The following is a 16,429-nucleotide window of genomic DNA, read 5'->3' as shown; positions in this document are numbered from 1 at the left end:
GCGTTCAGATTAAACCTAGAGGTAAGAGACAGACTAAAGATTTTATATGATCATATATATGATGAATAAAGGAGACATATTCTGCCCCCTTTCCACAAATTAAAATAGTTCAATGTCTGTGACCTGCTTCAGTCAAAATACCCCAAGGATCAAACATCACAGCTCTTTTCATCCTCTCAAATCAGCCCTGTTCAGAACGGCCTGTCCCTTTAAATGCAAATGAACGATTGCTTGCCCCGCCCCTTATACTGATACAGGTAGGGGTGGTGTTATGCAAATTCAAAAACTAATTACATCATTGCTGGACAACCGAGGGCTCAATGTGGCTCGTAAAGCCACATGGATTGCAGTGCAGGGAGCCTGAAAATTACAGATTTTTTTGTCAATTCTCACATTTTGGGGGCCGGAAGGCCAAACAAACACCCAGATATATGTTAAAGAGCCTTCAAGAAGTGATATTTCAATACTGTCCAATTTAAATGTCTATGGTCTTAACTAAAACTTGTTTATTTCCCAGCTGCTGAAGCAAACCGTGGAGAAGGCGAAAGGGAAATCCTGTACTGTGAAGTTGAGATACCACAACACCAGCCGTCCGTCAGACAGAACAGAGGTGATGCTTTATTTAGACGTTACCGTAATGTGCAGCTTTAACGTTTACGGCCTCGTCTCTGCGTCGGCCTTCAGGTCGTTCAGGCGCTGGACTTTGGTTGCGTGCTGTTGTGCAGTGTGAGTTGTGGGTCTATTTTGAGCTACACGTTGAACAGGAACTGACAGCTCTGACAGCGTCCAGTTTCCTGGTAATAGTTAGTGTTTGTGACGAGCAGAGGAACCGAGAGACGAGTCGGTCTTTATTTAGTCTCTTCAAGTTTTACTCAGACTCACTAATCTGAAGAAGGTCGCCTGTGTGTGTTTTCTTCAGAGTGTCTGTCAGAAAATGCTGTTGTCTACTCGTCGTTGCGGAAGGCTGCCAGACAGTCACACCTATGCAGTCACTACTGGTGAGGTTTCCTGTTTTCCTGTTCTCACTGAACCCAAATGTGTTTGAATTTCTCTGCTGAAAACTCATGAGAGTGTTTTTTATGTCTCACAGGATGGAGCCGAGCTGAGCCGCTGAACAACCTCACATCACAACTCATTTACTTCTTTGTTACGCTACTATTTATAAGTCTGTAATCACAGCTGTTCTGGGTCCATTTTCTCACCCAAATATTTATATTTCATTGGTTTCTCTGCAGATATTTAGTTTATAGGTTGTCTGCTTCTGTGGGTTTCACAAAGACATCAGGTGGAACATCTGACCATTTCCGACTCAGTTGAAAGAAAACCTCCAACCACAAACACCTCCAACCTTCAGACGGTGGAGGAGAGTTTCCGTAGACTGTCGAAGAGAATAGAAACTTCAATTTCTAGAAAGACGAGCAAAAATGAATCACACAAAACCTCAAACTGCTGATGGCAAATATCCTGCTGTAATGATGCTAAATGACTAAGCCTTGCCTGTATTTCAATGCATCAACTAGACACCATCAGTTTACTGTTTAACCAGCAGGGGGCAGTGTTACATCATCAAATTCTCAGGTACTTTGCAAGATGCAAAACTGCATCCTGCAAAACAAAGTACAAACCAAATTCTTCCGAAACACGTGACCTGTCGATCCGTTTGACTCGAGGCTGTTGAATCATCTGATCCATCATCACAAGATCTACACAAAACACACAACCAGCAAGATGTAGAAAAAAGAAATTGGAACAGCAGAATGGCATACAGTGGTTAATTTAAATTTCCAACAAACTTGACGACATCAATTTGGAAAGTGCAAGATTTTCTACTGAGATATATTTCACCAAGTTATCTGCAGGTCATAGCTCTAATTTCACAGAATGTTGTAATTTTTGGATCATTTGATTCATATCAAAGCTGTACGATATTACATGTGTAAAGTTTAAAAAAGGGTGACTCTATTTGATCAAGTTAAACCAGCTTTTCTTGGTCCGACATGTTCACACACGTTGATGTTAACTCTACTCAAGGAGAACACACACATGAAACAAACATTTTCAAGAGCAAACCACATGTGACATTCTGCTGCTGCACAAAAACACCATTTGTCAGCTGTTTCAAACCAAAAGACAAAGACAGAAATGAAACAAATGAAACTTGCATGTTATATGATGGCTTTATCAGCACTTTCAGTGTGAAGTACAAAATTATTACAAACTCTGTCATAAGCTAATCACATTTCAGTTTTGAGACAAATACAATGTCTTTGAATGTTTCTTTCTATCTCCATTTAAGAATAAATTACATTTACAAAAATATATCATTGTGCCTTTTTAATTAACAAAGACCCTGATTGGCTGGAGAGTGTGCAATGTTGATGCGGATGTGAAACAGGATCAGGAAGTCCAGTTGGGGCGGGGGGGGGGGCAAGATTTACGATTGGTTTGGTTTGTGGTGCTAACAGACAGGAAGTTCCCAAAGCGGTGTTGGACCAGAGTCAACTGTTTTAACGCTGCATCGTCCAGGAAGCCTCAGAGAGAACTGCACCAACATGTGTTTGATACTTGTGTCCACATTAGTGTTCAAATCCACAGTCAGTCAAAGGAGAAGTGAAATAGTCTGAGGTGAAGGAATCCGCCTGATGACCTTTGACCGGGGGAATCCCAATCAAGTAATCAGAACTCCTCAGGGACACAGTTCCCACCCAGGACTCTGTAGAGTAATCTGGTCTGAGTCCTGCACATCTGGATTTGGGCAGTTCATCTGTTCTTCCCTGATGGATTCTCCTGATACTCCGTCATATTGGCTAGAAAGCGTCTCTGAACTTCCACCTTCAAGTCTCTCTGCACAGGAACTTGCAGAAGAGTCTGATCGGTAAAGCTGGTCCACTGTGCCCAGATCCAGCTTCAGGACAAGGCTTTCTAACTGTAAGCTACATCTCTTTTTCCACTTTCTACACCTTGGGACACAGACTTCTAGCCTCGTAAACCAGCTGCTCCCAGAAATGCAATTCATTTCATTTCTGAGGGAGAGTCTGGCCTCATCCCTGTTATAAGCGTTTGGCCTGAAACCCTCAGAAGGCCGAGCCAATCAGCGTCGCCACTGTGATTGACACAGCACGTTGGCCAATCAGGGACCGACTGGTGCAAAGCTTCGTCACTACACCAACTTGCTGATTGGCTGAATGGGGTTGTCTGTCAACGCTACTACTCCCGCCCACCCCAAATGCTTACAACGGGGATGAGGCCAGAGTCAGACTCTCCCGAGAAATGAAATGAATTGCATTTCCGGGAGTGGCTGGTTTACGAGGCTAACAGACTTCCACATGACCGCTCCATCACTCAATGTCTTTGGAGACATGTCAAGCCTCCACTTCCTCCTCCACAGTTCAACAGCTGGAGTTTCCTCCCTGGATGACTTCATCTGAGGACAGGCCCCTGTCCCAAAGTATGGGAGGGTGCGGCTGGTGTGCTGTCTTTGGTCATGTGCCTGACACTGGGACCAGAACGGCTCGGTTTGAACCTGGTACGAGTTTGGTATGTCAGGTGCACAAGCCTCTCCACCACGACAAGGTAACAGCACTGAGAGAGGGACGGAAAAAAAAGATGGACGTAGCTGCCTCAGGTCTCCATGGCTTGGATTCCTCATTGAAGGCAAATGGAGGAGTTGTGCAAACAGTCGTCATGAAAGAGGAAGTGATTCCGTAGACAAGCTGTTTCTGTACCAGGCTGTAAACATGTTTATCTCGGCTCTAGTGGTCAGCTGGAGGTTATTTAGTTTCAGTTCATTTTTCAGCTTCAGTTTACACTGGTTTAGACAACGCTGGAGTGGGGGCTGATGAAGCCAAATCAACTCTTATGTGGGTTGAAATTTCAGATGTGCTGTGGGTGCACCGTTCACTACCACACAGCCTCTGCTTTATTCAGCGAGGACATTACATACAACCATGGTACCATTCTTCATGAGTAGCACCATATCCAGGGGGGGTACATCTGTCCTTTTCTGTTGAAACCCCTCCTCACAGCTGTTACGTCATGTGACATTCCTTCAACACTCTGGTGAAGAGGAGTTGCAGACGAGCCTGATACACAGACGTTTGTGTGGTCAATTTAGACACAACTGTCCATAGTAATCTGGTGACTGTATCCATTACATCCTGTCACATTTGTGGATTTGCATGCCAACATGCTGACAAGTATCAAACACATTTGTGTCCTTCCCACTGAAGATCTATTGAATTTCACACAATGAAGCATTGGCGTTGTGCAGAAAATACAACCGAATGTGGTTCAACAGATGCTGCTGCTACTTTTCAGAGTTGTACAATCCCAACTGGTAATAAGAACCAGTATACAGCCAAGTTCTTGTTATGGTGGCCTTCGGATGTTTTCATGAACAGCTGGACACAATGGACTCATAGTTGTTGTCCATACACGCACAGTAAATCACTGAATCAAATCAAACCCAGGATTAAACGCTCACATCCATGCAAGAACTTATTCTCATGCAGATGCAGTTTTTCAGATCAGGCTCATTCGGTACCTTTGTGGTTTAGTGGCACCACTGCAGACATAGAAATTTAGTGCGTGCACACCCTTGCTGGTTTTCTTGTCTACAGTTGCTATGCTAGTACATTACATTCATTTAGAAATGCAAACAGATGCAAATCATGCTTCCTCCTACACTCACCAGCCGGAGACGACAATTTGAAATGCTATGGGAGGGGTAAGACAGGTGATAGCCACACCAGGCCACACTGCTGGGGTCCTGGTGACCACCACAAACAATTGGTGATGACCTCATCACCTCAGCTGTGTTCTCAGCATCTGAATCTCTGTGTTCAGCTCTTTATCCGTCTGTAACTTCAACCTGAATCTCCACGGTTCAAAGTCAAGTTTCTCTCTGTGTTTGTTCAGACATTAGCCTCAATTTACCATTCAATGTTCTGATTGTGAAGAAGTCTAAGCATATTATTTATCGCTAAACCCATTATTGGAGTTATTCATTAACCAAAACAAATATTAAGTGGATAGAGGTAAATATTCTACTCTGTTCTGTCTGTAAATTATCTTTAATGCTGCAGGTGACAGAGCCTCAGTGTTTGTGACACTGAGCACCTCTTTGTCCTGTGCAGTGGGAAAACACCAGATACATGGTTTGATACCTGGTGACGTAATGGAAAAACCCTAAACCACAGCAGCACAGGACAGAGAGATTACCCTCTAATGGTTAACTGCATGCATCAAAGGCAAAACCAACAGACAAGACACAGGAACAGTCCAGTATGTCCAACCGTGTGTTGACCATTCCCAGTGTTTTCATCCATACGACCTGCAGAACACAAACATACATGTGACGTACAATTTAAGGTAATTTCTAAAACAAAAGTTCTTTATTTTAAGAGCAGGCTCAGAGAGAAAACAACAACCTGAATCACTCACGTGTTTCTGTGACGTGGAGGTTGACGATGCTGACCGGGTCGGCCACGATGAAGGCCCTCTTCCTGCGCATTGCCTGTTTGACCCGGCACTCGTACCTCCCGGCATCGCCGTGTCTCACGGTCTTCAGAATCAAAGACAGGTCACCGTCCTTCAACCGACTGTCCACCAGCTCCACGCGGTTTTCAAAAGATGGATGCTGGTGCGTTTTATCCGCCTGTTCGTCCCGGTAAAAGAAGACATACTTTGAGCCCAGGTCGGGTCGGCTCCACTCTGCCGCTCTGATGGGGGAACTGTTGGGGGCTCGGCATGGAAGAGTCACATTTTGTCCAAGGTGAGCTCTGATGTCCAGGGGACCTGAAAGACAGAAACAAAACAGCAGTTAGCAGAGAAGTTATTCATCAAACAGACAGTTGTACAGTGTTTGACCTTGTGGTGGTTCCTCTTGTCAATCAGCCACTGTGTTTGTTAAACAACTACTTAAAGCCTATCTATGTTTGAAATGACAACACTGATGCTTTTATCATGGTGGGAGATTTATGGTGCATTCCAGTTCAATTAGGATTTGTGAAAAAAGAACATTTTAGTCAGTTTTCCCAAGCTCAGAAACTCTAGGGGAACCTCACCAAAACCAATCAAAATCCAAGATGGCTGCTGTGCACATCAACAAAGGTTGAATTTGTCGTACCATTCTGGTTCTTAGCACCTGTCTCTCATTAAATCACAAGTCATACAAGATACCATACTACTGACAATGAATTCATCCATTAAGTTACACAAATTAGGCTACAGCACAACAACAAAAGACAGTGGGGGGGAGGGGGGCAGTGGCTCAGGTGGTAGAGCAGGTCGTCCAATGATCAGAGGGTTGGCGGTTTGAATCCCGCTCTGTCCCGGTTGCTGCCGTAGTGTCCTTGGGCAAGACACCTTACCCACCTTGCTCCTGATGGGTCGTGGTTCGCGCCTTGCATGGCAGCTTCCGCCATCAGTGTGTGAATGTGTGTGTGTATGGGTGAATGTGATGTACTGTAAAGTGCTTTGGGTATCGCTCAGGTATAGTAAAGCGCTATATAAATACAAGACCATTTACCATTTACCAACAAAAAGATAAAATCTTCAAGAATCCTCAAAATCCAATGGCCAAGACCACATTAGTACAGAAGAGCTATTAGAAAAGAGCCGACATGAAGCCACTGAGCGAGGAAGTTTAGTGGAGAAGATGGAAGATGATTGCACGAACATTTATGTCTACACTGGTAATTATGAAACTGAGCATTCAATGTTTACTGATCAAATTCACTTATTATTGATTAAGCTATACTTTGAACAATGTGATAACCGAGCTGAAGTGTCATGTTGAATAATGAGATGGAATCAAGCTTTGGTCCCGTGTTACAAAGGATCAGTGTGATAATAGTTTTTATGTTTTTATGTTTAGTTTTTTTTGTGTGTGTCTTTATGTTTTTATGTATTTTACTTCAGTGTTTTGTGATCTGTGTTGTTGTCTGTATTGTCTCGCTGCTGCTTGTGACATTTTAAATTTCCCTTCTGGGATTAAATAAAGTATTCTATTCATCCCTTTTCTATTCAATACAATGAAGAGTTAAAGGGACATCGAGGAGTTTTGGAATTTCCCATGAGCCTCCGCGCACACGGTGAAATTCTTGGACTGGCGCAAGACGGACAAAAGCAAAAAGAATGTTTTGAAATCAAGAGTGAAAGTCGGAGGTTGGAAGATACCGTTGTAGTTTCGACCATGAACGGCGATTCAGCGGCGTTATTCCCATGACGCGCCAGGCAGCGTCCGCAAACACTAATAATAATAACAAAATAAAGACAAAACGATATATGTATCGAAAATGGACCCATTAACAAGTGGTAACATAGATTCATCCACATTAATATGAGACTTTTTTTTATAACCAAATACAAACTCCTCGTTGTCTCTTTAAGCCAGGACACTTTGAGTGTTTTATACTTTTATACTGTGAAGGGATCAAGTGTTTTTTTTATACTTTTGTGTAGTGTAGAAAACAATTCAAGCTAGACTTACTGTATACATTTGTTTTGAACTTAGTTGACCTGTTATGATTAGTTTACTATGTTATGTGACGTTTATTTATGTTGGCAAGCCTGTTATCCATCAAAAGAGACGTTGCCTGTTATCCATCAAGAGAGACTTCCTGTTGTGCCAGAGCAGAGACAGAAAATTAATGAGCAGACCAGGCCAGAACAACAAGATACGCAGGTGTCCTTGACACACAGGAAGTAAGAAACTGAGGACACTCCCCGCCTTTCCGAAAATTGACTTCCATTCTTTGTAATAGCGGGGTTTCCTATTTTTTCTAAAGACCCCACTCATATCTCCTAGCCCGCCTCTTCCCGGCGTTGAGCTAACGTGTCAAGGCAAGCACATTCCTGGTAGCTTGCAGCTCACCTGCAGCCTTCCACTCCGTCAAGGTGGTTACCCAGGATCACCAATATGGCTTCCCCCTCGGTAACCCTGGACACCAGGGATGCTAGTGGCAAGAAGAATAAAGAGGCGCCTTCCTGCTCTTGCCCAGAGGCGTGCTCTTATATATCGGGCAGAGATGGTCACCTTCTCTGCATCGTGTGCATGGGCATCAGCCACACCAAACTTGCTGCCGCTAACCCCGACTCATGCATCACCTGCTCCGGCATGCTGCCGCCCCCAAAGCAGATCCCCCTCTCTCTGCCTCCTCATTGGGAGATGCGGAGCCAGCCAAGCCTCCAACTCGACTTGACACAATGGTCACCTCTGTTCCGAAGCATTTCCCCCCGCCCAGTCCAGGCCTGGAAGGTGGGGGCTTTTCTCTGTTCCGGTGTGGCCACCAAGCACAGTTTCACCGCAGTGCACACCCAAGAAAATAAAAACGCAGTTGTTGCAGCCTGGCTCATTGCCGAGGACACAGCTAAAAACTAAAAACAAAATATAAACCTGAATCAGAGCCCCTCTCCTCCAGCAGAGGGCGCCGTTGCTCCGCTCTCCAGTCGGGCAGAGAGGTGGCAGGGCAGGTTGCAGCTGTCCATCCCTTTGTGCTGAAAACAGTTCTCAGAGGTTACAGACTACGGTTTGCCTCTCGACCACCCAAATTCAACGGCGTGTTGGTTTTGGTTGCAAGTGACGATTCAGCTGAGATTTTGGAGGGAGAAATCTCCTCCCTGCTGAGCAAGGGAGCAATAAGAGTCGTTCTGGAAGGAGAAATCCAAGAGGGTTTCTACTGCCGGTATTTCACGGTTCCAAAGAGGGGAGGGGGACTGCGCCCCTCTTGGATTTTCGTGTTCTGGACATTTATCTCAGGAAATACAAGTTCAGGATGTTCACCCTCATGGTGCTGTCTCGAGTCATACATCCAGACGATTGGTTTACTTCAATCGATCTCCAGGACTCATACTTCCACATTCATATCCTGCACACAGGAAATTTCTCAGGCTTGCCTATCAGGACATAGCCTACGAATACATGACACTTCCATTCGGACTTTCTCTCGCTCCGAGAGTGTTTACAAAGTGGGTGGAGGCAGCTCTGAACCGGGAATAAATTAATTAATTTAACACAATAAATGTGACAAAAGCAGGTAAATGTTATCATACTGACACATAAGCATATGCTATCCTATCCTGTTTACGCTCAGTCATGAACCAACAGATATGTGAAACTGGTGGAAATTTGTGCCATCTCCTCTATTTGTTTAACATAATGGCTGGCTAACATCCTGACATCCTTAATGATCGTGGCAGATTTGCGTATGTGCGCTCATTTGCATCATGATGTTGCTGTAACCCTGCAATTACTACTGCCGCCATGTGAACTATACCAAATTAGCTCCATACGCCTCAAAACGACCTGAAAATGCATTTATATGACACCACTGAATTCTTACATTTGTTTTAGAGCCATATTAAGGAAATAAAAGTGAGTTTTAAAGTACGTAATGACAGAGGGCCAAACTCTTGAACAACAGACCCAAGTTCATTTATTTCTGGACTGCGCATGTCAACTCTAGCAAATCCGCAGCAGCGCCATCTATTGGCAGAAAGATTATCTCACTGCGTACTACAGAAAACTGTTCAGTTTTAACAATAATGTGTTTGTTTTCAATAAAAGTGAATGTGAAAACTAACTGTCCACAGCAGTTAAAGCAATTTTTTGTAATATTGAACAAACTGACATTATTTAAACACAAAAAAACACACAACCTGGGGTTAATAGAGTTAACTGTTAATAGAGTTAGCGTTAGATGTCACATGAGGATAGTCTGGGAAAAAAAACAAAAAAGCTACTAAACCAGTTGCTATGTGAACAAGCAGCTGCTTGTTAGGACATGCCGGCAGGTGTGAAGGCAAACAAAAGAGCAGATGCCAGGAAAGAGGAAAATCCCAACGTCTCTACAATAAGTTTGATATAATGAGGATGGATGATAATAAGTCTTGAAGACAGCACACATGGAGATTAGGTCATGAAAAAAAGATATTCAAATTTATAATCATATCTCCTGTGTTATGTTCCAGTGACAGTTGGAAACAGTTGCCCTCACACTTTTTCTGGGGATTTCCAGTGAAGCTGAAGTCCAGAGTATCCATCACTTCAATTAAAATGAAAGACTGAAACAAAACACAATGTACTGTAACATACAGTAAAGGAAATACAATGCAATTCACAGAGACAAATACACAGGTATAGGTACATTAAGACATTTGTTGATAGTTGAAGGAAATGAGAAGAAAATGGGTTTTAAAAGTCAGAAGTCTGAGCAGCTGTAATGAGCAGGAGGGGTGATGAAAACATTAAGTCATGTCTGAACAGATACCTCAGACTGACATCAACATTAAACATCTTACTCACTGTCTGAAAGAGCAGAAGACAACACCCCGACCAGAACCAGCAGAGTCCACAGGAAACAAAGACTCATGTTGTTGTTGTTGTTGGTTTCTCGATGACAAAAAGAGCCAGCGACTGAAAATCAGAAAGTCCACTGAAAATCACTTTTTCACTCCAAATATTAGGACGGCGGTGTGGAAAGCCCCCAGTTATCAACTGTCTCAAGGGTTGTGTGTGTGTGTGTGTGTGTATGTTGAGCCGATGCAGCTCCGCCGAGAGAGAGAGAGAAAGAGAGAGAGAGAGAGAGAGAGAGAGAGGTTCAGCCCACTTCCTCAATGTGTGTTGCACATCCTTACAATAGCAGCAACAGAAGGAATCACTTACTTGATTTTACTGACTATTTGAATTTGTTTCTATATATTGAGTTTATTTGTGATGTTGCTGTTGTAAACATAGCTATATTGCTACTGTAGAAACATTCACAGTAGCAGCCACAGTAGTCATTTCTTGGTTTTGTCACATTTTAGATGTGTCGTACTGTACTTCTAATTTGCAGTTGCAAACCCAACAGTGCCCCTTTTATCTCCTCAAGCAGGCCGGGGTTTTGTTCCCTGATTAGGGCCTGGGTGGAGCTGTGGGGGAGCAAGGAGAGAGAAGGAGAAACAAGGCCAAACCCCTTTTAATTCAATTCAATTCAATTCAATTTAAAAAAAAACTTTATTTATCCCCGAGGGGCAATTTAAGAGCAAGCTGAGCAGTTCAAGTAAAATCACATAGACAACAAACACACGCACACACACAAAACTACAAATATGAAATAATAAATAAATAAATGCAACTTTAAAGTGCAGTGCATTCATGTCCTTCAAGTCCAATCAAGTCCAATCCAACCCTCCACACAGTTCATGGCCGCAACAGTAATGCAAGCCATGTTAATGTGCAAATACCATATTAGCCTTAGCCAGTTCAGATATCATGATTTGGTTTCAGGAATCTGTAAATTGGTCTAGCTTATTGTCTAGCTAAGATAAGTATGCATGCCACCACTGGAATGGGCAGCTGCAATTTCATTGTATTTTAATGCAGTGACAATAAGGAATCTTACCTAACCTCTTATAGGTCTCTGGGTTCGTTAGCTATGCTACGTCAACAAATCATTGACATCAGCATGTTGATTGCAGCCCTGTAGGCATGCAGACTAAACGGTGTAATTTGATTTTATTAATTGAACTATTCAACTGTAATTTAATGTAATTTATTTATTTTGTTATTAAGGTTTGAAAAAAAATTTGGCGCACGCACCTACTGCCCATTTGTGACGTTGAGCCCCTGCCCCCCTCTATAATCATGTGCATGTCCCTGATCCAACTCACAATTTCAGTTCAAGATACGTTGTCCTTTTATGTTATGAGACATGATAATCACATGTGATATGAAATCATGTTTGAACTGGTCAAAATGACCTTATAGTCTCTTGACCTGGAATTGTGACAAATGCCATAATTAAATTGTGGATATCATCACCTCGACAGTTCACTGTTAGGAACACTGTTAATCTCCTCAGCGTCAATACAGATGGAGCCGACTCACATGCAACTCATCACACCATAAAAGGATAAATATTTGTTGAATAAATAGAGACTTCCTCCATCTTTGGCGTCTCTGTTCTGTTCAAACATATTTGTTTTCCATGACGTGAGCTCGTCCATCCTACGTTAAGGATATAGATCCTGGTTCCCGCTCCTGCCCATAAAATGCAAATGTCACTTCTGCATCTGCCTCTCTTATCTTTCTTTATGGGGCCTGTTATGACATTAAACACAATAAACTCTGTGTTTAGTTTCACAACCCATTAAATGTGGGCAATTGCCTGGGGAACAGTCTGGAGCAATGGAAAGTGTGTATAAAGGATGAGAGACGTAGGACTCTCCAGTTGCAGTCAGCTGTTGTCAGACTGTTCAAACATTATGTCGTCTAACTTCTTCTTGTTTACCTTTCAGTGATCCGATACATGATTTTCCTGCAGAACATGCATGGTGAACTGTAAATGAAGCTCTGCAGTGAAAATTCACAACAACTTCCTTTTTTTTAACTGAACCACTGGGCGTTTGACTTCTTATCTAACAACAGCTGTGCACACCTGTTCTTATGGTTCTTACATCACCTGCCAGTCCAAACCTCTGCAGGTGTGAACACGAAGACGTCGCAGCCAGATTCAGGAATATAACAGAGACCATAGCGCCCTCTGCTGGCTCACCCTGGTTGCTGCAGGGTTTGCAGGGTTTTGTAATAAACAACGTATAAGTGTAATTTGATATGACCAAGACACAAGACAGTTTTCATCAATTTACAAGCAAGTGGGCAACACACATACATTGGAGTGAATGGGTTTTCTGGGCGCTTTTGCAGTACCCATATCCTGCCACTCGGGGCGCAAAACCCTTACCACAGGAGTCAATGGTGGTGTCCTTACTCTTTTTTCCAGTGTTGTAGTTTACCGTAACTGGTGCATTCTGGGAACATTTTTGCCTTCATGGTTAGTTTAGAGCTGATCATGTAGACGTTCATTCAACACTGTCTTTTAAAATGTGACCACCATGAACCTGACTCTGTGTGGCCTAAACAAACAGGATGTGATGTCGCACTTTATACAGAGGTAAACAAGCAGAGGACAAACACGCAGGCCAAAGATGTGAGATGTTACAGGTTCATGTTGAAGTTACTGTGCCGTGGAGGAAGGTACAAAACGTTACGAAACAATACGATGCCCTACATTCATTAGGGTTAAGCACTAACCACGTCTGTTAGGGTTTGTTTGTTTGTTTGTGACTCCCACTCACACATTTATGACTGGCATTGATCTATCAGATTTAAAAAGGTCAGTTTCCATGAGGTTCGTGCAGTCGATCTGGGGCACTGGAGGCCCCACGGTGTGAGCTCAGCCTCAGAGACAGACAGCAGCTGTGAAACGGGACGGTGCAGAGCTGAAATGCAGCTCGGTCGAGGATGTGGTCCGTGAAGTGGGACACAAGCCATGACACTATAAAAACTCCAGCGTGGCCTCTTTGTCTGCGTGCAGCAACGCTCAGTGACAGAGCTGAAGATGTCTGACCACACTCAGCCTCGCCCCCCCCCCTCATTTCTCAGTAGCTCGACCACCTTGTGCATCTTGGCCACGTACTCACCAGGTGAGACGCTATAACTAACCTGCCTGCATCGCCCTCGCTCTGTCAGACGATCAAAGTGACCGAAACCTTCTCTTCGACGTGTATTAAGGTAACGTTTGGTTTCATCGCCTGCACATCTCAACCTCCAATGTGAACAAAACACCACAGTAACATTTCCCCTAGAGACAGAAACTGAGAAAACCACAACAAGTGCCTCAGTTGCAGAAAGGAAGAAGGCAGGGCTTCACTCTGACTCACTAAAACTAAAAAAAAACTAAAAAAAAAAAAAGAAAGCCCAACTCTCACTACATTAGTTATTGTGACCATGGAGGACACGTCTTCACCATGTCTGCTCTGTAAGTGTCTCTTTTTCTGTCTTTATGAGCTTTGTGAGTTTCTCCACGATGCAGGAACCGGCTTCCCTCCAGATACCTGAAGAACCCTGAGCAGATGCACCAAGGTTCAAGAAGGAGGGAAGGGTAATGGGGGTGGTAACGGGGGTGTTTGGGGCAGAAAATCTGTCCTGATGCCTCAACCTAGAGATAAAAATCTTAACGCCAGCCTCGTTTATAAACACCAGGTATCTGCAGACTTGATTTTATCGCTATGAACCGACTGAACTCTGCTGCCTCAGCCTCGACGGGTTATAGTCCGACGTCTGATCAGGAAGTGATCAGAGGTTGAACTGTCCCCCCGTAACGGCTCAGGCCTGACTACGGGTTCAAGGCCGTGGGCCAGCAATGCTGAAGCTTCCCGCTAAAAGTCTGAGTCGAGGTCTTAATGTGTTGTCCTCAAGGTTTCTGTGAAGTTCCTATTGGAACAAGAGGACGAGGTAGCAGAGCTCTCTTTAGCTCTGACTCAACATGGTGACTGGAGACCGACTCCGTCACACTGATACTGTACTCTACTGTACTCTCTGAAGCTGCTTCAAATGCAGCGCTTCGATCGGTTTGATCTTCTGAAAGACCTCGCTGTCGTGCAACAACCTAAAGTACCCCCCCCCATCTAAGGAGAGTTTCGTCCATTGCTATAATCCCTAGGTTCATGACCTTTAATTGTCCGTGCAAGCTGTTTTTAGATCGACGCGGCAGCTGCTCAGTGAACGCAACGGAGGCACACGATCCTTTCATGCGTTCAAAAACTCCGAAACGGTCTGGTGGACGAGTTGTGACCTGCACATTCAGCACGCTATGAAATAATAACGTATATAATTGTGGAATTGTGGTCTTGAATGTAATTCCGGCTGAATTTTCCTCCAAAACAACTCTGTCTGGTAATGTTACATTATTATTTCATATAGCATGATGAATGTGCAGGTCACAACTTGTCCACCAGAGCGTTGTGGAGTTGTTGGGTTGTGTATTTGATGAGTTTAATGAGAGAAATGCGGAAGTACTGCGCCCCTGTGCAGAGCTCAAGTCTCCCGTAGATCAAAAAACAACATGTACTGACAATTAAAGGTAACAAACCTACTGCTGTGACTACAGGGATTATGGCCAATTTGCCAAAATGTTGAACTATAGCTTTAACCGTCATTGTTAAAGCAACGCTGTGTAGTTGTTCGACCTTAAAATAATGTTTCTAAACTCTTTGAAGTGGTAGAAAAGGGTTCATAGGATGAATGGTGGCGCTGCTGCAGCCTGAGTGGGGTCGTCCCAGCTGCAACTGCTCTCTGTAACTTTCCTGTTCGGGTAGGACACAGCGTTAAACGCAAGCGCCCTTTGCTGGGCTGCACGGCCGGCCAGCCTTCCCTCCAGAGCTCCGGCCGCACACAAAACCCTCTCTGCTTGGTATCAGTACTGGCTCCGTCAACACATTAATGTAGGCTACTAACTGTGCTTCTCCAGGGACACAGTATGCAAAAAATCGTACATTGTGTTACATCAGATCTGTAGTCTGGTGATGATACAATAGATCTTTGGGTTCTTTGATGCATGATTCTTCGGTGCATCATGCAATCAAAGTAAAGCCGTTGTCAGTTTGAGGAACCTTTGAAACGACCAACGAGACAAAGCGTTGTTGGGTCCGTCTCTTGAGGAGCGTATAGCTGTAAGGTTCCCAACCTTCTGACCTGGTTCCATGTGGACGTGTTCTTCTTCCAGGGTTGATCCTGACGCTGTGCTGCATCTTCACTAAGGGTGAGTTCACGTCTCCTCCTGTCGTCCAGACCCCAGCTGGTCCTGGTTCAAATGTAGAGTTTCTGTGACAGAAAAGACACAGGAGTCAGAGAGTTTCTGCTTCTTTAACGTTTTTTATATTTGTTAAAGTTAAATAAGTATTAATGGCCCCCCTTCTCTCTCAGCTCGTCTGACTGTGAGTCCCAGCAGCTCTCAGCTGTTTCAAGGAGACTCAGTGTCTCTGAGCTGTGAGGAGGACGACAGCTCTGCTGGATGGAAGGTGATGAGGAACACAACCATTGATACCAGAGCTCAGTGTGGAGCTGAAGGTGGGTGGGGGAAATCAAATGGTTCCTCCTGTACAATGAGCTACATCATCCCATCAGACAGTGGAGTTTACTGGTGTGAGTGTGGAGAGGGAGCAACAAGCAGCAGCAGCATCAACATCACTGTGACTGGTAAGATCAGACTGTGGAGTCAGTAGGTGCGTTTCCATTACCCCTTGAAATGCGCAAAACCTAAATATCGAAATGAAAAACTGGTAATGGAAACATTTCGAAAAAACTCTCAAATATCGCTAAAAAGTTTTGTAACACTCACATGAGGTGGTTTTTGAGAAGTATTGATACAAACGTGTATCGCAAAAGTGCTTTTTTTCACTGCTGGTGACGTGTAGAAGAGCGAAAAAAGTGTTTCCATTACACTTTTGCGATACACGTTTGTATCGATACATCTCAAAAACCAAACACTTTTTAGCTATATTTGAGAGTTTTTTTTCGAAATGTAGGTGTTTCCATTACCAGTTTTTCATTTCGATATTTAGATTTTGCGCATGGAAACGCACCTACAGTAGTGTTGATGAA

The 16,429-nt window shown here is 43.8% G+C and overlaps 1 protein-coding gene and 1 long non-coding RNA gene across 2 annotated transcripts in view; one reads left to right on the top strand and one right to left on the bottom strand.

Annotated features, from left to right (window-relative positions):
* The window catches only part of LOC146968372 (butyrophilin-like protein 2), a 35,365-nt gene extending 27,244 nt beyond the window's left edge, over window positions 1–8,121 (bottom strand). Inside the window, exons 1-4 of the mRNA XM_085760499.1 lie at window positions 8,039–8,121; window positions 7,908–7,942; window positions 6,128–6,151; window positions 5,443–5,796 (exon numbers count right to left, since the gene is read on the bottom strand). Coding sequence (XP_085616625.1) covers window positions 5,443–5,796; window positions 6,128–6,151; window positions 7,908–7,942; window positions 8,039–8,121 — 496 coding nt within the window. The remainder of the gene's footprint in view (window positions 1–5,442; window positions 5,797–6,127; window positions 6,152–7,907; window positions 7,943–8,038) is intronic.
* Window positions 335–2,223, top strand: LOC146968373 (uncharacterized). The gene is made up of 3 exons (XR_015034209.1): window positions 335–610; window positions 920–998; window positions 1,091–2,223. It is a non-coding gene; the product is annotated as an uncharacterized LOC146968373 (long non-coding RNA).
* Window positions 8,122–16,429: the final 8,308 nt, after the last annotated feature.

The sequence above is a fragment of the Trachurus japonicus genome, chromosome 18 (assembly GCF_045865225.1).
Source record: "Trachurus japonicus isolate A0001 chromosome 18, Traja_1.0".
Classification (NCBI taxonomy): domain Eukaryota; kingdom Metazoa; phylum Chordata; class Actinopteri; order Carangiformes; family Carangidae; genus Trachurus; species Trachurus japonicus.
The sequence above is the reverse complement of the archived record's forward strand: the minus strand, read 5'-3'. Positions and strand labels throughout refer to the sequence as shown.